The following is a 20,783-nucleotide window of genomic DNA, read 5'->3' as shown; positions in this document are numbered from 1 at the left end:
TATGTGTTATTTGAATTGCAATGTTGTCAACAACTATTGTTGTTATGTAAATCGGTCCTTTGTTCCAAGACCCTAATGTTTGATCTCTGACTGGCCAGACAGGTCTCCTACTTGTCTGAGTGAATAGATGACCTTCTGCTTCGGTCTTGGTGATGTGCTCGCAACATTATATTTCTAAATAATGTTGCAAGCACTATTGCAGGCACTACATTGCTGTGGCTAATTCAATTGAATTTGGATGTTCCATCCATTCCAAGTGAGAGGATTAGGAGTAATCCTTGGTTTTCATGTTCGCTCTGTGTAAACGCACTGTCTCACTGTAAGTACTGCAGTCCCTGTTTTTAGGGGGTAGGGTGGAATAAGGCAATTGCTGCATTATTGTTATATTATGGGATCCATGCCTATCCTGGGGTAAACTTGTCAAAAACTATTGTATTTCTGCTGAGTAATGTCAATGTCTGAACCATGCAAAACATTTTAGTAGAGCCAACTGTAAGAAACTGTAAGTTATAACAGGGGTACAAACAAGGGGTCTAGTTATCTGTGGAGTTATTGCAGGGGGCAGGGCCTTTATTATGTTCAGTGGACCTTGACACGACATGGGCCCTGTGAATCATCTACACCTTTCCCCGCGTTAGTTACAGCCCTGATAGGGGGTCCTTGGAAATATACACACACACACACACACACACACACACACACACACACACACACACACACACACACACACACACACACACACACACACACACACACACACACACACACACACACACACACACACACACACACACACACACACACACACACACACACACACACACACACACACACACACACACACACACACACACACACACACACACACACGTTTATATAGACGTTCGACAAATTTAAGGAAAAACCAACATAAATTGTCTCATTAAGATGATGTTCCATCACAGGCTGTCAGAACAACTTCAATACACCTTGCTATAGTATCTACAAGGTTCTGGAACTCTACTGGAGGGATGGAACTCCATTCTTCCAAAAGATATTCTAAAATTTTATGTTTTCATGATAGAGGTGGAGAGCAGCACATCAGTCCAAAATCTCCCATAGGTGTTCATTTGGGTTGAAATCTGGTGACTGTAATACCATGTGGTTGGAGGCATTGTCATCCCGGAAGAGACACAATAATAAACCCTTATTTAAAATCACTAAGAAACCCTCTATCAAAGTCATAATGGATTTTTTCCTCTTGCCATTTTGATACAAAATCAAAAATGCTTAGCATTTTTATACATGCCATGGAGCATGAGATGATGTTAATTGCTTAACTGTATGTTGCAGCACTGCTGTATGGAAGTATCTGCATTCAATATGTTCCTCCACTTATTTATTCAGTTTTTTTGGTCACTCATCTGTATGTCCAATCATTTTTTAAAACATTGTATTGTATGTTGTTTGTGTTGTTGCATATTATTCTTTTCCACTTCTCAGGTTCGAGGGTTGAATCCACTTGATTCTAATTTCACAAATATAAGTGCTCTAGGAAACCAATAATTTTATTATAATATTTTATCACAAGCTTGCAGGTGATACACAGACAAAGTACACTCTCATGTGCCCATTCCTTGGTATAACAAAAACACATATTTTGAGGGGCCTTTTATATTTTCTTCTAACATCTGGTTCTCATCTTAATGCTGCTAGTCCTAGGAACATAGGAGACATAAGCTAAATAACAACCACATATGGGCCTGGGGCCAAATGGAGAACAAGTCATAGCTGGCAAAAGTTCTGATGGGGAGGGGAACAAGGTATAGCTGGAGTCCCCATTATGTCCAAACCACATATTTCCCCAACTCCTAGACCAGGGGTGTCAAACCGGTTCCACGGAGGGCCGAGTGTCTGCAGGTCTTTGGGTTTTCCTTTAAATTGGTTCCCAGGTCAGACCCGAACAACCAGGTGGGGGTAGAAATTAACCAATTAGTGAACTAATTAATCAATCAGGTACAAGGTGAGAGCGAAAACCTGCAGACACTCGGCCCTCCGTGGAACCGGTTTGACACCTGTGTCCTAGACAATCGTACAAATGTAACATTTTTAATAAACCCAAATTCATGCAAAATAGAATATATGTTTGCATCATTAATATGGAATGTTTATTGTGGTTGGCTTAACCTTGACAATTGGAAAACTAAATAATAAACAATTATGGATGTGCTGTGAAAATGTAACCCCTCTGAAAGTGACCCCTCTGAAAGTTTTTTTTATTTACATATTTGGATATGTGGATACGTAATCTTCACTGAATTTAACAAATGACATTGAAATATAATTTACTTATGATTACTGATTATTGTTGATGATACTAAATGACATTTCATTCCAGTTAAATTGCAATCAAGAAACATCCATGATTAATCTTAGTGTATTCAATATTTTACTGTCCCCATTGACTGTCCATACCCTATTACATTGTGATTTACAGTGTATACTTTGGCCAAGGACCCTAACATCTAATTCTCATGAATATTACTGGTTTCTAGACATCATTATCATTTACAGCCACAGTGTTGGGTTTACCCCACAGAGTACTTTACTGTGTGAGTTTACATGTATGTTTGGGAAAAATATGTATTTTTATTTTATTTCAGACTGTCTTGAGATGTTAAGTAATGTATCAATCTTTAAAAACTGATGTTTTACCTGATTTGGTAAATTATTGTAAAGATGAGGGTGTGGTGAGGTTCTGTTAGATTTTTGCTTGTGAACGTAGCCTGTTATAGTATGTTTGGTTTTTGTTTTTACATACTAACATAGTTTATATTGTCCTTATTGTTTCAACCCGTGCCTTGTATGCTCCCTCGTTTTGTTCCTATAGAAGTTCCTCTTGCTCCACTGTTTCTTGTTGGTCATTATTGTTTGTGGTTTGTCATTACTGTTGCCTGTTCCTGCCGTTTGTGCCTTTTGGTTTTTGTTACTTTGTCATTTTATTAAATTATCTTTTGCCTTTTTGAAACCACTGTGCCGGTGTCCTTCTACCCATGCTCAACCGTTACAGGTGTTCATACTTTTTCCATAAAGGATATTTCATTTCCCTTTATTTTAATTGCATAAAAGTTTTGTTTTTTTAAATTTGTGGAATAAGTTAAATTTTATCAATGATTGTGGTTAGAATTTAGATATCTATGGACATCAAATATAGATGTGTCCAAATATGTAGAAAGGAACATCAGAATAATCCGGGCTTTGGGGAGGGAAGAACAAACTATTTCTCTACATTGTTTATACTTGAAGATTTGACAAATTGCGAGAATGCAGTAATTTCTAGAATGTAGTAAAAAGATGATATTACCTTGAAATTGTATAAATATTTACATTCACAGATATTAAGTAATTTAGCTGATGCTCTTTTGTCTGATGTATCCCACTAAAACCTCCCAACTATTTGGAGCAACCGGAGCAGAAGGGGTTTCTGGACCACAAATGCTGAGCTCAAACCTCACCCACGTTCCTTAGATAAAGCTCAAAGTTATTGTTAGAAGATATGCACCTGATGTGGACAATTTTCTTATCCCTGCTTATGTAAGCTCCTGTTGTAGTGTGTTTTCTTCAGTCACCTATTTTCATGTGAAAGACAAGACTACTTTGTTAATACAGTGATGAAAGACAAATTGTAATTTTGTGCTTGATACAACCCACATAGTACACAAGACTTTATTCTTTTTTTTAAGTGACTATTATAAATGGAGAACCTGTGCATAATCATGCTCATTGAGTTGGATGACTACATAGAGTAAAAACACATTTATACTTGTACTCTATGTCTCTTTTTGGCATAAGGAACTCACCATAGTTTGGTTCATATATGAAACCTAGCTTTATTTTTTTATTTCACTTGGTGCTCGGACACAGGCAATTTTTTTCTCCAATCAGACTACATTGTTATTGTCTTAAGAGGTTTTTAAGCAATCACTATATAGCCTTGCTGCTGGCTGCTGTTGACGTCTTGGAGCTGAACTGTCCATCATCTTTTGCTGATTTCATTCGTCAGGTTGACACATTGGTATACTGGTGCTAAACACTGGTTTTAGCAGTGTGTGGGTGTTTTCATTTCATTTCTTACATATGGTATTTTTAGATAGACATTAAATATGGTCTATGGTCATTACTCAATAAGATTAGATTCAACTTTATTGTCATTGAAAAGTACAGTACAACAAATTCCAGTAAGCATCTAACCAGAAGTGCAAATAAAGGGCAAAAAAGTATTTACAAGTATTAAATATATGTATATCACAAGTGGAATGTGTAGATCTGCAATGAAGCCAAATGCAGTACAAATGGCAATACTAAATGTGCAATAAACGCAAATAGAGGAGGGCGGAAAGTTTACAAGTCTTAGGTACAGTGTATGTTACAAGTAGGATAACAGCTGGACATATGGAAGACATTGTAAAATAGCCCTCACGTTTTGCTGCTAGCTGTCATGGGTATTATGACTCAACAACTATTTCAGTCTTTTGAGCCAACCCCCCTCCCTGACACTGTCATATAAAAATTCTCTGTTCAAATCATACTATTCCCAAAATATTAACCCATGTTCCACAGTCTTCTCTACTAGACCCTCAACGCACAGACTTGTATCATGCCCTCCCTTTCAGTCACAACGTACTGTTCAGCCCTGTGTGTCTAAATCTCAGCCTACTCCACACCACTTCCTCTTTCCTACACCCCATGTACCCCAGTTCTACCCAGACTCCCCAGTGCAGCCCATTAAACTGCCTTCCTTTACACAGCATTTACCAGTAGTCAAGCCCTACTGGCCAGATCAAAGCCTTTACTTCCCTTGGCCCCAGCCGGATTTGTACATCCACCCCCTTTCTTCTCCCAGTCCTCCTAACTGTGGAATTATGTTTAAGTTAAATGTTTTTATGTAACAAGCAGAACATCCGTTTGTATTCATTCACAGGAAGTCACACTCACGGGATGTCACGTTACTGTGTTGTGGAATACTGGGTAGCCATAAATATAAACTATAAATCGCAGTGTATACAGAAGTATGGTTGATATCAAGCTGAACACCAAAGAGATGACAACAATGTATCTCAACCCTGCACATGGGCGCCCCCCTGCCCTGCATGTTTTAGAACTCTCCCTGCTCTGCCACACCTGATTCAAATGATCAGCTCATTATCAAGTCCTTCATGACCTACACTCACCTAAAGGATTATTAGGAACACCATATAAATACTGTGTTTGACCCCCTTTCGCCTTCAGAACTGCCTTAATTCTACGTGGCATTGATTCAACAAGGTGCTTAAAGCATTCTTTAGAAATGTTGGCCCATATTGATAGGATAGCATCTTGCAGTTGATGGAGATTTGTGGGATGCACATCCAGGGCTAGAAGCTCCCGTTCCACCACATCCCAAAGATGTGGTGGATCTCTTGGGTTGAGATCTGGTGACTGTGGGGGCCATTTCAGTACAGTGAACTCATTGTCATGTTCAAGAAACCAATTTGAAATTATTCGAGCTTTGTGACATGGTGCATTATCCTGCTGGAAGTAGCCATCAGAGGATGGGTACATGGTGGTCATAAAGGGATGGACATGGTCAGAAACAATGCTCAGGTAGGCCGTGGCATTTAAACAATGCCCAATTGGCACTAAGGGGCCTAAAGTGTGCCAAGAAAACATCCCCCACACCATTATACCAACACCACCAGCCTGCACAGTGGTAACAAGGCATGATGGATCCATGTTCTCATTCTGTTTACGCCAAATTCTGACTCTACCATCTGAATGTTTCAACAGAACTCGAGACTCATCAGACCAGGCAGCATTCTTCCAGTCTTCAACTGTCCAATTGTGGTGAGCAAATTGTAGCCTCTATTTCCTATTTGTGGAGATGAGTGGTACCCGGTGGGGTCTTCTGCTGTTGTAGCCCATCCGCCTCAAGGTTGTGCGTGTTGTGGCTTCACAGATGCTTTGCTGCATACCTCGGTTGTAACGAGTGGTTATTTCAGTCAGAGTTGCTCTTCTATCAGCTTGAATCAGTCTGCCCATTCTCCTCTGACCTCTAGCATCAACAAGGCATTTTCACCCACAGGACTGCCGCATACTGGATGTTTTTCCCTTTTCACACTATTCTTTGTAAACCCTAGAAATGGTTGTGCGTGAAAATCCCAGTAACTGAGCAGATTGTGAAATACTCAGACCGGCCCGTCTGGCACCAACAACCATGCCACGCTCAATATTGCTTAAATCACCTTTCTTTCCCATTCTGACATTCAGTTTGGAGTTCAGGAGATTGTCTTGACCAGGACCACAATGCATTGAAGCAACTGCCATGTGATTGGTTGATTAGATAATTGCATTAATGAGAAATTTAACAGGTGTTCCTAATAATCCTTTAGGGAAGGGAGAAGTCTAAAATATGCAGGACAGCGGGGGCGTCCAGGAGCAGGGCTGAGAAACACTGGATCTCGACGGACACCAACATGGGCTGGGACCCAACAAAGCCGCACCACCACTCCTATCCTCTCCAATCTCATCAAAAATATCATTGTCTCAGCATAATATCCCCCCTATCTCACCTTCCAGTATTCACACTACTCAGCACCGCAGCTGAATAACAGCAAATAACCACTCGGGTTGAGATGGTTGGAGGAAGAGACGCTGCTCCAACCTTGAAAACCACCCACCTCAGGCATGTACACTGACACTTGGTCTGTCAAGCAGTTACACAGTTTGACCTCAAATTCTGGCATATACTCCCCCTGCCCCCACCCTGCCACTGACCGGGTCCTTTGAGCCATCAGTATACACAAATTCAAACTGTGAAGGGGCACAAGTTTTGTTTTTAGGGGATGGGGTGACGTTCAGTTACTCCGGGGTGACGTTCAGTTACTCCCCCAGGTGCCCACGGTTGTGTCCCGTTACTCATGCACTGGACGGGGCTGCTGGGTCCGTGGTACCATGGAACTGCCACCGTTCATCCACACAGTGTAATTCGTTAACTCCTACTGTACATGCTGGGAAATGTGACAATGAAAAAGCATATCCTTTTCCATAGCACAGGAACACAACACACTGGTAAAACATTATGACAACCTAAAATGGAGTAGTGCCAGTCACTGGGCTGTTTCTATAGTGCAGACGAGTTGTTTGACCCCAACCCAGCAGTCTCAGTGCCTTTCAGAAAGCTTCACTTTAGAGTCTAGTGTCCCACCTGTGTGGGAAATCATCAGAATTCCTTTTAATTTTGATGTTTATAACTGACAATTAATGAAAACCCAAAAATCAGTATCTCAGAAAATTTGAATATTGTGAAAAGGTTCAATATTGAAGACACCTGGTGCCACACTCTAATCAGCTAATTAACCCAAAACACCAGAAAAGGCCTTTAAATGGTCTCTCAATCTAGTTCTGTAGGCAACACAATCATGGGGAAGACCGCTGACATGACAGCTGTCCAAAAGACGACCATTGACACCTTGCACAAGGAGGGCAAGACACAAAAGGTCATAGCTAAAGAGGCTGGCTGTTCACAGAGCTCTTTGTCCAAGCACATTAATAGAGAGGCAAAGGGAAGGAAAAGATGTGGTAGAAAAAAAGTGTACAAGCAATAGGGATAACCGCACGCTGGAGAGGATTGTGAAACAAAACCCATTCAAAAATGTGGGGGAGATTCACAAAGAGTGGACTGCAGCTGGAGTCAGTGCTTCAAGAACCACCACGCACAGGCAAGACATGGATTTCAGTTGTCGCATTCCTTGTATCAAGCCACTCTTGAACAAGACACAACGTCAGAAGCGTCTCGCCTGGGCTAAAGACAAAAAGGACTGGACTGCTGCTGTGTTATGTTCTCTGATGAAAGTAAATTTTGCATTTCCTTTGGAAATCAAGGTCCCAGAGTCTGGAGGAAGAGAGGAGAGGCACAGAATCCACGTTGCTTGAAGTCCAGTGTAAAGTTTCAATAGTCAGTGATGGTTTGGGGTGCCATGTCATCTGCTGGTGTTGGTCAACTGTGTTTTCTGAGGACCAAGGTCAACGCAGCCGTCTACCAGGAAGTTTTAGAGCACTTCATGCTTCCTGCTGCTGACCAACTTTATGGAGATGCAGATTTCATTTTCCAATAGGACTTGGCACCTGGACAAACTGCATTGTGGGATTGTTTGAGTTTGCGGATTGTTGACGTGCTGTACGCTGCCTGCTGTTACCTACCTGGCTACCTGCCAAACTTTTTCGAATTTACTCTATATTAACTAATTGGTCAAAATTCTATTTTAAGAGTTTCACCAACACAATATTTTGTTGACCTCTTACCCAACTTTACTACACCGGGACTCTTTTTGGACATAATTAACGGAACTACTCACCCCTGAACACCAGAGGCTAAGTGTCATTACAATGCCTTATCACTGTAATTGTTGTAGCAACAACACGGAGGAGAACTATCGTCTTTAGTTAAAGATGGCAGAGTTAGAGGCTCGGCTTCTGACGCAAATGTCAGGCAAGGAATATGCTAGTGTAGAAATAGAAAAAACTGTGTCAATGCCACCAGGAAGAAACAATAGTTTTGTTAGTCCCTCGGCACAGCTCCTGCAGCCGGGCAAGAACTTTCTCTTGGTCACTGGGAAGAAATGCCGTCCACCAGTTAAAGCTGAATCGTTGCAAAAACCAACTAAGACTCTGACTCCCCACCGGAGTCAGAGTCAAGGTCCGAGTCGTCTTCGGAAGGAAATGATCGGCAGGCATGTTCTACCGGTGGTGACGAGCTCTGCAGCAGACTTGCGCAACTCAATCGCTGGCTGAAAACGGAGTTCTGCCTGTCGCAGGAGGTAGAGTTTGTAGAGAACTGGCTTTCTTTTTGGGACTCTCCCAGAAATAGGGCCAGGCCTGATCTGCTGAGGAGCGACGGACTCCATCCTAGCTGGAGTTGTGCTCTTCTTTTATCTAGGAACATTGACAGGAGTCTCACTCCTATAGCCTTAACATGAGATAGGGTGCAGGTCAGGCCGCAGGCTGTTAGCCAGCCTGCTAGCATAGAGGAGTCTGTCGATAGCACAGCCAGAGTAGTTAGTACAGCTTTATCTATTGCCACTGTGACTCGTTCCAGGCTGAGAAATGTTAAACAAGGTAGTGCTAACAAAAACAACCTTATTAAGATAAAGCCTTCCTCCACCTCGGTCACAAATAAAAATGACTATCACTTTGCATCTCAAAATGGGACTCCTAAATGTTAGATCCCTTGCTCCAAAGGCAGTTGCAGTAAATGAATTAATCTCTGATCATAAACTAGATGTTATTGGTTTATGTGAAACGTGGCTAAATCCTAATGAATTCATTGCCTTAAATGAGGCCTTTCCTCCGGGTTATACTAGTGATCATATCCCTCGTGCATCCCGAAAAGGAGGGGGTGTTGCTAATATTTATGAGAGTAAATATAAATTTACTCTCAAACATATCACTGAGTTTCATTCTTTCAAAGTTTTACTCATGAAAGTTAACCAAGCTGATAAATCGTTTTACATAGATACTATTTATAGGCCCCCCGGGCCATACACATTGTTCCTCAATGAGTTTCCAGAATTCTTGTCTAACCTTGGAGTCATGGCAGATAGTATTCAAATTTTTGGCGATTTCAATATTCATATGGAAAAGTCCAATGATCCTCTTCAAAAAGCCTTTGAAGCCATAATTGACTCAATGGGTTACATCCAACATGTCTCAGGTCCAACACATTGCCACAATCACACCTTAGATTTTGTCCTGTCACGAGAAATAGATATTGTAGATCTAATAATTTCCCCCCAAAATCCTGGATTGTCAGATCACTGTCTTATTACATTTACCGTTAAAACAAGAAATCCACTTGCTCCGCAAACAATGAGTTTCAAAAGCCATACTATAAATCACAGGTGTCAAACCGGTTCCACGGAGGGCCGAGTGTCTGCAGGTTTTCGCTCTCACCTTGTACCTGATTGATTAATTAGTTCACTAATTGGTTAATTTCTACCCCCACCTGGTTGTTCAGGTCTGACCTGGGAACCAATTTAAAGGAAAACCCAAAGACCTGCAGACACTCGGCCCTCCGTGGAACCGGTTTGACACCCCTGCTATAAATTCTCGGACTACAAATAAATTCCTTGATATTCTTACAAGTTCGCTCATTAACGACAGAGTAAAAAATCTGTAAACGATCAAATCGAGGATCTAAACTCAATACTGCGAAATACATTAGACACAGTTGCACCACTAAAAACAAAAGAAATACGCAACAAGAAACTTGCTCCCTGGTACACAGACAATACTAGAGCACTCCAGAAAAAAGCCTCCAGAAAATTGGAGCGAAAGTGGCGCTCCACCAAATTGGAAGAATTTAGACTAGCCTGGATAGACAGTACACTACAATACCGAAAATCACTCATCTGCTCGATCAGCTTATTTCTCCAACCTGATTGAGGTGAACAAAAACAATCCAAAAGGTCTCTTTGATACAGTTGCAAAGTTAACAAAAAACCAAAGCTTAGCAAGTGAAGTGGGTCTTCACTTTAGTTGTAATGAATACATGAACTACATTAGAAAACAAATAACTGACTCCTCCTTAAATTGTTATGGTCCTCAAAATCTCAGTTGTCCTAAAAATGTCCTGAACCTCCCTGACCAGGTGTCAATGGGGACACTTGAATTTTTTGATACCGTATCGCTCAACACATTTACTAAATTTATAATGAGTTCTAAACCCACAAACTCTCAGCTGGACCCGATTCCAACAAAATTACTTAAGGAGCTATTTTCTGTGCTAGGTCAGCCAATGCTGAACATAATAAATTGCTCCCTTTCCTCCGGATGTGTACCAAACTCACAGAAAATAGCAGAAATTAAGCCTCTTCTAAAAATATCTAATCTGGATCCCGACATATTAAACAATTATAGGCCAATATCGAACCTCCCGTTCGAAAAATGTGTTTCCCAACAACTGAATGCCTTCCTAAAGACAAATAACATTTATGAAATACTCCAGTCCGGTTTCGGATCCCATCATAGTACTGAGTCTGCACTCGTGAAGGTAACAAATGACCTTCTAATGGCCTCAGACAAAGGTTCTGCATCCAACCTGTTGCTTCTTGACCTTAGTGCTGCTTTTGACACTATTGATCACTCCCTTCTCTTAGAGAGACTGGAAACCCATATTGGGCTACGTGGACATGTTCTTGCCTGGTTTAAATCTTATTTATCTGAAAGATATCAGTTTGTTAGTGTGGATGGCAAATCCTCTGACAAGTCAAAGGTATGCTTTGGTGTTCCTCAAGGCTCGGTTTTGGGCCCATTATTGTTCTCACTATATATGCTCCCTCTGGGCAATGTAATCCGAAATCACAATGTAAACTTTCATTGTTATGCTGATGACACACAGTTATATATTTCAATGAAGCATGGAGAAGCCCCTAAATTAGCCACTTTGGAAGCATGCGTTTCAGATATTAGGAAGTAGATGACTTGGAAGAATTTCTTGCTCTTAAACTCAAGGAAAACAGAAATGCTCGTTTTAGGACCCAAAAAACAAAGAGCTTTGTTAGCAGATCTCTCTGTGAACCTCGACAGCTGCATGATCGTATCCCAAAAAACTGTAAAAAACCTTGCCGTTACCCTTGACCCTGACTTCTCCTTTGAAGAACATATAAAATATGTCTCAAGAGTTGCTTATTTTCATCTTCGAAACATTGCAAAAACTAGAAACTTTATATTAAAAACTGATGCAGAAAAATGTATCCATGCTTTCGTTACTTCTAGACTAGATTACTGCAATGCTCTTCTCTCTGGTTATCCAGAGAAATTAATAAATAAACTTCAATTAGTGCTGCACACGGCTGCTAGAATCCTAACTAGAACAAAAAAATTGAACACATTACTCCTGTCCTGGCGTCCTTACACTGGCTCCCTGTTAGGGTTAGGGCTGATTTTAAGGTGTTACCCTTAACCTATAAATCAATACATGGACTTGCTCCTACTTACCTTGCTGAAATGATCCAGCCATACATACCTACACGTAACCTACGATCGCAAGATGCAGGCCTTTTAATTGTACCTAGGATTTCTAAACAAACAGCTGGCGGCAGGGCCTTTTCTCAGAGCTCCACTACTGTGGAATGATCTGCCAATTAAGGTTAGAAATACTGTCCACCCTTGCTGTCTTGCCAGGTGGGCTCTCGTCGCCACTGGGATGCCCTCCCTCCAATGCCTTTCGGGGGAAGAGTCACTGGCTTGTTGTTGACTCTCTGTTGCGCACTTGTGCAATTGGGCTGTATGCTGCTGGCAATACTCGGCCCTCATTCAGGGGGGTTGCGGTTGGTGGGTGTCCCTTTGGTTGATGCCTGGCAATGTGGGTGGATTGATTTCCTGCCTGTTGGGCCCTGTCCGGGGCCTCCCCCGGGTAGGGCCACAATGTCGCCGGACCCCCCGTCTCAGTTCCAAGGTGTTACGCTGCTATATAATTGTGCTGGAGGATATGAGGAATGCACTTCTAACTTTTCTCAGTTTCCTCCAGTTTTAAATTTTAGGAGGAGATGAGGTCCTGGTCCACACCTGATTTGGGGGGCCCTTGCTGTCCCTGTCCTTGTCAAAAGGTCCTTGACCTAGTCTAAAATCAAATAGACTCTGGATTTAGCCCAGAGAAATTTATTAATTATTCCAATTGGACTCTTAATATCTCACCCGGCACAGCCAGAAGAGGACTGGTCACCCCTCTGAGCCTGGGTCCTCTCTAGGTTTCTTCCTAAAATTAAGCCTTCTTAGGGAGTTTTTCCTAGCCACTGAAATTCAACACTACTGTTGTTTGCTCCTTGGGGTTTAAGGCCGGGTGTCTCTGTAAAGCACTTTGTGACAACTGCTGTTGTAAAAAGGGCTTTATAAATACATTTGATTGATTGATTGACCTGCACACAATGCCAAAGCTACCAGTACCTGGTTTAACTGTTGCCTCCACTGAGCTGCAACCGTCCCGGCGCCGGGACACCAAACGTTTATGCCACAAAGTGTGCAAAGTGTTGTAAATATTATTTTTTGTTATAGGCATATTACATATGTGCAGAAAGCTTAGAATCTCGTGAATCAAACTGCAGTACACAATTTAAAGTAGCTATTACGACAACTAACTCCTATGCACGTTTTTGAGTATAGTCAACATCCACAAAAATGGCACCAGGGTCGCTAGTTTGGTGTCTGATGGTAAATTGTGTACTTACAAAGAGCCGTCTTCTTCTGATTTCTTATCTTGATGGCCCCAGAGATTTAGCCAAGCATCGTTTTGTGGGATAAATTCCGTTTTTATAATCCAAGAAGATTCATGTTCTCCACCGCGTTGTACAACAAAATCCAACTCGGAGCAAAACTATTCATGATATTCAAACCTTACTAGGTTTTAACACAGCAATAATTGGTATTCCTGAAAAGAACAGAGTCTCTAGCATTTAACCAGACATAGTTTATCATTCTGCGTTGCCTATAATTTTTTGAACGATCACCGTCAGACAGGACACACCAACAGTGCGCACCACCCCCACAAATATTCCACCAAACGTGACTATTGCGCAAGACGCATACCTGTCGCTGCTCACGAAACTATACTGCGGCATTTAAAGTTTAAATGGCTACCCCTGAGTGGAAAAGCAACATAGGAGACCAATTTGGACTAGATTTTTGGAAAAATCGTCCGTCGAAGGACCATTCCAATGTCGAGGATCCTCCGAATCCCACCAAGGGCTGAGTCCTTCGTTTGGAGAATTTATATGTGTATCCTTCGCGCTCCTATATGACCCACAATCCTAGGCGCACGGCTTTGCCAGCGCGTAAAAAAAATTAAATGGCGGACCTAAGCGGAGTGACGGAGCAATATGCTTTTAAATGTAAGTATCTTTAGTTTAGTGTTTAACGTTACCTTACCTTTGTTAAAACGGTAGTACATAAAAATTAATTTTAACGTTTAAATGCCAGTACAAATTGCTATTGATAATTAGCTAGATACCTCACGAGCTAGCGGCAGGCTAGCTAGCTAGCTAACTGAACGGGACCTGTCACATAGCTAACAGTTGTTAGCTTGGTTGCCGTCACCGGCATTTCTTTTATAAATCACTAGATAAGTTGTACAGACTAAAGTAACGTTAACATTATACCATCCACAGCGTTATACTGATAGCTTTCTCCTCTTTTTTGACAGGGACTAAGGAACAAACGGAGACGTTTATACGTCTCCGTTTAGAAAAACAGCAGCTGTTTACCGGGGGGTGGGACACCGCGGCCAACGGATATCGGTGAGAAGTTACACTATTGTTTAATGTTCAGAAGTAATAGCTGTGTAATCTGCTTTACATTCCCCCCTCATTCACACAGGCTTATTTTGGAGAAGATGGGGATCGGAGGGAGGGTCACCCACGCCCAGGCCAAGAAGAAGTGGGACAATCTGAAGACGAAGTACGAGGTGGGAGATATTGTACTTTGTGGGTATTAATGTATGGACATAATTGTTTTGCACATCTTAATGTAACTTGTGATTTTTTAATTAAGCCTTGGATGTAAACATGACAGATTTGGGCCAGCTGACAGTAAGTTTAGATGTTGTGTACTATAGTAGTAATACATCATCACAACAACCTTTTGATCTTCACTGTTGTAGGAATACAAGTGTCCTGCTACAGGTCAGGGGACAGAGGATGGCAAGGCGACGGCAGCAACTTGGCCCTGGTTTGCCCTCATGGACGAGGCATTAGGGCAGTCTGCGGCAGTCTCGCCCCCCTGCCTTATTGCCTCGATCCAAGAGGACAAACCAGGGCCAAGCACTGCACAAGAGGTAGAGGAAGGGAGAGATGAGGAGGAGAGAGCCACATGCAGCAGCAGAGAGAGAGCAGGGAACAGAGCAGAGAAGAGGAGAAGGGAGAGAGTAGATCCATTCCTACAGCTACTGAAGGAGGACATAAAATACCAGAGGGAGGCAGATGAGAGGAGGGAAGCAGAGGCCAGAGAGAGGTCAAATAGATTTTTTTCATTGTTGGAGAGGTTGGTGGAAAAAAATTAAGTAAATAAAATGTAACTGGTTTTGTCTTTGCTCTTTTTTAAATTATTTATTATAAACTGTCTATGTCCATTTTTAAGAAGCGTATTGTTCTTTAGACTGCAATAGAAACAAATAACTAGCATGTGAAGCCTAGAACAATGTATTGAACAATATCTTCACTTACAACGTTTTGTGGTTAGGTATTCCAAGCTCTTTCTTCTTGGTTACAAAAAATTATTTACAAATTTAAATATTGACAACTATTTACATGAAGCAAAACAATTCAAACAACATTCTCATATCTACAATTATATACGACAACTTACAACTATATACAACAACTTAAACATTTACAACTATATACAACAAGACCAACAACAAGAAACTGCCATCAGCTACAGCTGCTTCTGCTTCAAGACTGCAGACAGAAGAAGAAAGTTTAGGTTAGACCAGTGATAATCAAATCTGTCCTGTAAGATGATAATTGTATCTAACATATCTACAACAGTTGCAGCATATCTTAGGGACAAACACTGGATGTACTTCAAGTGCTTCTAAAAAGATGCACCTGAAGCGGGTTTTCATCATTCCAAAGGAATGCTCAATGATTGTGCGACCTCTGGAATGATGATAATTAAACCGTTGCTCTACCAGGCCTCTCACTGGTCTCTTATATGGTGTGATAAGGGCCAGGGGTTCCTTTAGACATGGGTAGCCACCATCAGCTAGGAGGAAATACCCAGGTGGAGGGTAAGTCCCCCTAGTGTAGATGGGGCTGTTCTTTAGGATGCGTGCATCATGCACGCTTTCTGAGTAACCCACAAAGATGTCCATAAAGCGACCCTGATGGTCCCAGAATGCCTGGAGCACCACAGAGGGGAAGAGTTTCCTGTTGTTGTAGTCGTGACCATCAGGGCCGCCAGGACATTTAATACGGCTGTGGCAACCATCCACTGCCCCTGCTGCCTTCTCAAATGCCCGGTGATGAGCCAGCCGGGCAAAGCCATCCCCCCGACCACCTGGAGCTCCTCCTGTGTGCGGGGGAAGTTGACGAACTGAGGGAGCACAGCTACGACCTCATCCACCATCCTGTGGATCACCCTGTGCACCGTAGGTAGAGGCATACAGAAGACCCTGGAGACAACTCGGTAGGCTGAACCGGTGGCCGGCCAGAACAGGAACACGAGTGTCTCCAGGGTCGGCCCCCACCCGTGCTGCCTGTCGGTCTTCAGGACCACCATCTGGTGCTGCATGGCGTCTCTGCCCAGCCTGAAGTCCGGTTGTGTGTCCTCCCCTCCATAGTACCGTTGCAGCACCGGTACCGTGGCAACATGAGGTCTGTGCAACATGAGGAATAGAGGAAGGGTTCAGTTTTGCCATTTATTAATATAATAATATTTAATAATATATAATATTTGTTAAACTATTAAACATCATCACAAAACTGATTTGCGGGGGGAGGGCAACTTAAACCTGTTCCCTTTTACTGGTTCATTAACAGCATCTGTTCACCTTGTCATTTTTACTTCATATAGCCTTTTTTGTTGATCACATATTGTTGATCACAACAATCATAGTAGTGATTTTTCTCCATACAGTGATGACAAATAACATTAACTCCCATGAGTTTAAAATGTATTGACATAATATAATAGTGGTTGTAAAAAAAAAGAAAACATTGCTAAATCAGGAGCTGACGTTAGCCTATTAGTGTAACGTTACTTATTCACCCTTTAATCATGTTTTAACGTCACTTACCATCCCACGTCTTTGACGGCAGAGGTGGCGACAAATTAGCCTCCTCCTCCTGCGGGCAGCCTGACGCCGATGCTCCCTCACCAACTCCTCCTCCATCTCAGTAAAGATGCTGTACAGCAAAAAAATTAGCATGAAATACATAGTCCAATGCTGAATCGCAGCGCGGGAGGTGGGCCGAAGGCGGGCCTTTTCACTGACGTAATGACGCAATGACGTGCACTTGGTAGCCTGTTCCATTGTACATGTTCTTCGAATGCTAAGGAGGAGCCTGGCCTAGCCTCTGAAGGATCCTTCCTTGGAAGGACTAGTCCTACCAAGGAAGGATCCTTGACATGAGAAACAGCTAGTGATTCAGGAGGTCCCTCTGGCTCTTGACCCCCACCCCACTCCATCATCTCAATGGCCATTTCAGGGATTTCCCAGAAGTCGATAAGTCTCCCCCTTCTTTCTCCTATTCCCTTCTACACTTTCCCTTGCTATATCCTGCCAACTGTTTACTTAATATCTATGTGTGTAAGGAGGCAAAAATACCAGATATGATCTAACATCATACGTTGTGATCTAACATATGATGCAAATACCACATATGATGTTAGATCACATATGATCCAAAATCCACATATGATGCAAACACCAATTATGCTGTTAGATCACCAAATATGATGCAAACACCACACATGTTAGATCATTGGACCGGCCTCCTTGTGGCGCTTCCTGTTAGTACCTTTATGAAGGAAAGCTAATTTTCCATCATGTGTAATATTCCTGGGAGTGTGTAACCCTTATATTAATCACTTTTGCACTGTTGTATGTTCTGTGTATGTATGAACTTGAAAATTCATAATGTGTCTAAATTGTCCAATTTGGCACAAAGTGGCCAATCTGGAAAGGACACTTTGGCCTTGCTTTACAAAAGAGTAAGTAGATCACTGAATTTTATATCAAATGGCCATGAAACTTTACCCAGATCCTGCTGACATCTAGTAGATCAAGTGGAAAGTTCCTCCAGGTTACTAATCCATGTTTGGCCTTCCCCACTGCAACTCAAACATGATGAGGAATTTTGTTTTTTACAAAAAACGCATGTTTGGGTACATCATTTTATGCGGAAATTGACTTTTTGTGCCCTTCAACTAACAGGTTAATCGCTGTTCTTAATTGGCCAGCAAACATGCCTGACCTTAACCATATAGAAAATGTATGGGGTATTGTGAAGAGGAAGATGCGATACGCCAGACCCAACAATGCAGAAGAGCTGAAGGCCACTATCAGAGCAACCTGGGCTCTCATAACACCTGAGCAGTGCCACAGACTGATCGACTCCATGCCAGGCCGCATTGCTGCAGTACTTCAGGCAAAAGGACCCCCAACTATGTATTGAGTGATGTACATGCTCATACTTTTCATGTTCATACTTTTCAGTTGGCCAACATTTATAAAAATCCTTTTTGTATTGGTCTTAAGTAATATTCAAATTTTCTGAGATACTGAATTTGGGATTTTCATTAGTCGTCAGTTATAATCATCACAGTTAAAAGAAATAAACATTTGAAATATATCAGTCTGTGTGTAATGAATGAATATAATATAATAATAATAATAAATAATATTAATAATAATAAAAAGTTTCACTTTTTGAATAGAATTACTGAAATAAATCAACTTTTTTATGATATTCTAATTGTATGACCAGCACCTGTAGTTGTTTAATAATTGTTGTTTTTCCATGCAGCCAAGCCATCCTTTGAAAGTGACTATTTACCTATAAATCCATTTCCATCACATCCATAACCCATGTTTTGTTATGCCATTAACATGAAGTAGGATTACTTAACATTTTCTATTTTTGTGTCTACACTTCATCTGTACAGTAAGGTTCTAAATACATTTATAATTATAATTATTCTGAGTCAATTTCTGATTTTGTGTGAAATCCATAACGCTGGAATTGCGCCTCTCAACTCTCACCAACAATTTAATTTCTCTGCCCAGGGTTGCCTATTAAAATTTTTACCACATTAAATTCTTGCTCTTTGATAAAATAATAGTCAATGAATTAATGGCCAGCCTAAAAAAATTCTGTAGTAAGCATTTGCAATCATTTATTTTTTTATATAATCCAATTTACTTACTTTCTTGTACATTTTATAATCAAGCAATGTAGGCTCATTGTAATGGCAACAAGCAATGTCATTTTAATAAACAATGAAAACATGGACTTCTATAAAAAATTGCTGTGAAAAGAAGACAGAATATTTATTCTCTCACAAGGGGTTCGGAAATATTTTCTTGGATGCAGGCGCACTTATGAGGAAAAAGGTTAAGAACTACTAAGATACAGGAAATAACAGGTTACATTAACAGGTGGAAGTCAAATACAGCTCTGGAAAAAATGAATAGACCACTGCACCTTTTTCTTTCCTCCAAAGAAGTCGAAAATGAAGGTTTTGAGTGAGGAACAGAAGGGTTAAAATTAAGACCACTTAAAATTGAACGCTTCTGTTCCTCACTCAAAACTTTCCTTTTCAACTTTTTGGGAAAGGAAAGAACAAGGTCCAGTGGTCTCTCAATTCTTTCCGGAGCTGTACATTCAAACAAAGAAACCCATGCATTTAAGTCATTGTTAAGACTATGGGTAAGGTTGTTTTAGCAGTGGTAAACAATTAAGTAATAATTTGCACTGAAGGAGCTATTTGAACAATTTTTATCTGGCGGTTGTAGGTCCGTCCTGCAGGAGAAGGGTTTCCTGTCCCTTATTTGCACCTGTCGCTAGGAAGATTCAGATGCTCTGGATTCCAGGTGCTCCTGGCAAAACACTCAGCAGCCTTCCTGTCACACTCGCAGATAAACATCTCACATGGATTGTTGTTGCCTAAGAATGTCAGAGAAAGAATGGTAAGGAGGATGTATGAGGAGAGGGAAGATGAAAGGACAACCAAGGTGAAGATGGTGATGAATGCTGTGAGCATTACTGTAGTGCAGAACATTAGGGAGGTGACTCTAGAGCTACTCACTCGTGCAAGTGACCTTTTTGAGAGTCTTGTCGCATTCATAGGCATATAACTCAGTGTAAGGATTGTCAAAGATGGGCCAACAGTCCTTGTGTTGCATGGCATCATTGTAGCACTGGTCATGCACCTGACAGCAGCTGTTAAGTGATGCCATAACGGAAAAAAAGGTTTAAAACTGATACATGCCCACAAAACCTTGGCCAGTGTTTGGTAGGAGAAACAAAAAACAAAGAAGAAAAAGCATCAAATGTACTATTTGTATTGTCTTTGTTCCAGCACTAACTTCATTCATTGAGTTCAACGTTTTTACTACTATTGAGTGCCGAGATTTTTCAACCTAGGTACCATGCATGCGCCAAATACAGTTCTGCTAAATGACTTTTACGAAAAATGTAAATAGAACCTTAATTGATGTCAAGTCAACAAAGTAATTAATGGTTAGGATAAAATGTGTATGGACTGGAGGTGTTAATGCTATATTCCCAAACCCAGTCCTTTGCGCCTTTAACCCTGACCTGTCCAGATCATCCACAGGGGTACCGGAGCCTCCCTTGCCACAGTAGCAGCCGTAGTCAGCATAGTCGAGGGTTGGCCAGCTATCAGGGTTGACGCAGAGGATCATCTTTCTGAACTGCCACAGGGACTTTTCATCAAAGTTAGATGCCTGGGCTGTGAAAAAGCACAATAAAGGATGAGCCAGATTGAGTAAGTTGAAACAAAGGTATTTGTCTGATCTGTATATGTACAGTGTTAACATATTGTTTTCTTCATCCATTTAATAAATTTGACCACTTCACAAATATTGGAAAATGCTAATGATGATGACAAAGATAATAATTTATACAAATCAATGACAAAATGCTAATTTAAACTGTTGTTAAAATTTGATTGTGTTAAGCTGCTGCTCACCAAATGAAAGGCCCAAAGCAACAAGGAATACTGCTTGAAATGTGTTCATGCTGTCAGCC

The 20,783-nt window shown here is 41.3% G+C and overlaps 2 protein-coding genes across 2 annotated transcripts; one reads left to right on the top strand and one right to left on the bottom strand.

The window, feature by feature from the left end:
• The first annotated feature begins 13,794 nt into the window (after positions 1-13,794).
• Positions 13,795-15,067, top strand: LOC109616568. Its single transcript, XM_020053198.2, has 4 exons — positions 13,795-13,901; positions 14,213-14,306; positions 14,386-14,473; positions 14,669-15,067. Exons 1-4 carry the CDS (start codon positions 13,859-13,861, stop codon positions 15,065-15,067), a joined length of 624 nt encoding a protein of 207 aa, XP_019908757.1. The 5' UTR covers positions 13,795-13,858.
• Positions 15,068-19,449: 4,382 nt separating this feature from the next.
• On the bottom strand, positions 19,450-20,783 carry LOC105014959 (phospholipase A2). Its single transcript, XM_010877687.3, has 4 exons — positions 20,725-20,783; positions 20,331-20,484; positions 19,819-19,952; positions 19,450-19,676 (listed from the first exon to the last, which is right to left on the bottom strand). Exons 1-4 carry the CDS (start codon positions 20,771-20,773, stop codon positions 19,558-19,560), a joined length of 456 nt encoding a protein of 151 aa, XP_010875989.1. The 5' UTR covers positions 20,774-20,783; the 3' UTR covers positions 19,450-19,557.

This window comes from Esox lucius, chromosome 14 (genome assembly GCF_011004845.1).
Source record: "Esox lucius isolate fEsoLuc1 chromosome 14, fEsoLuc1.pri, whole genome shotgun sequence".
NCBI lineage: Eukaryota > Metazoa > Chordata > Actinopteri > Esociformes > Esocidae > Esox > Esox lucius.
This window is presented reverse-complemented; position numbering and strand designations above follow the sequence as displayed.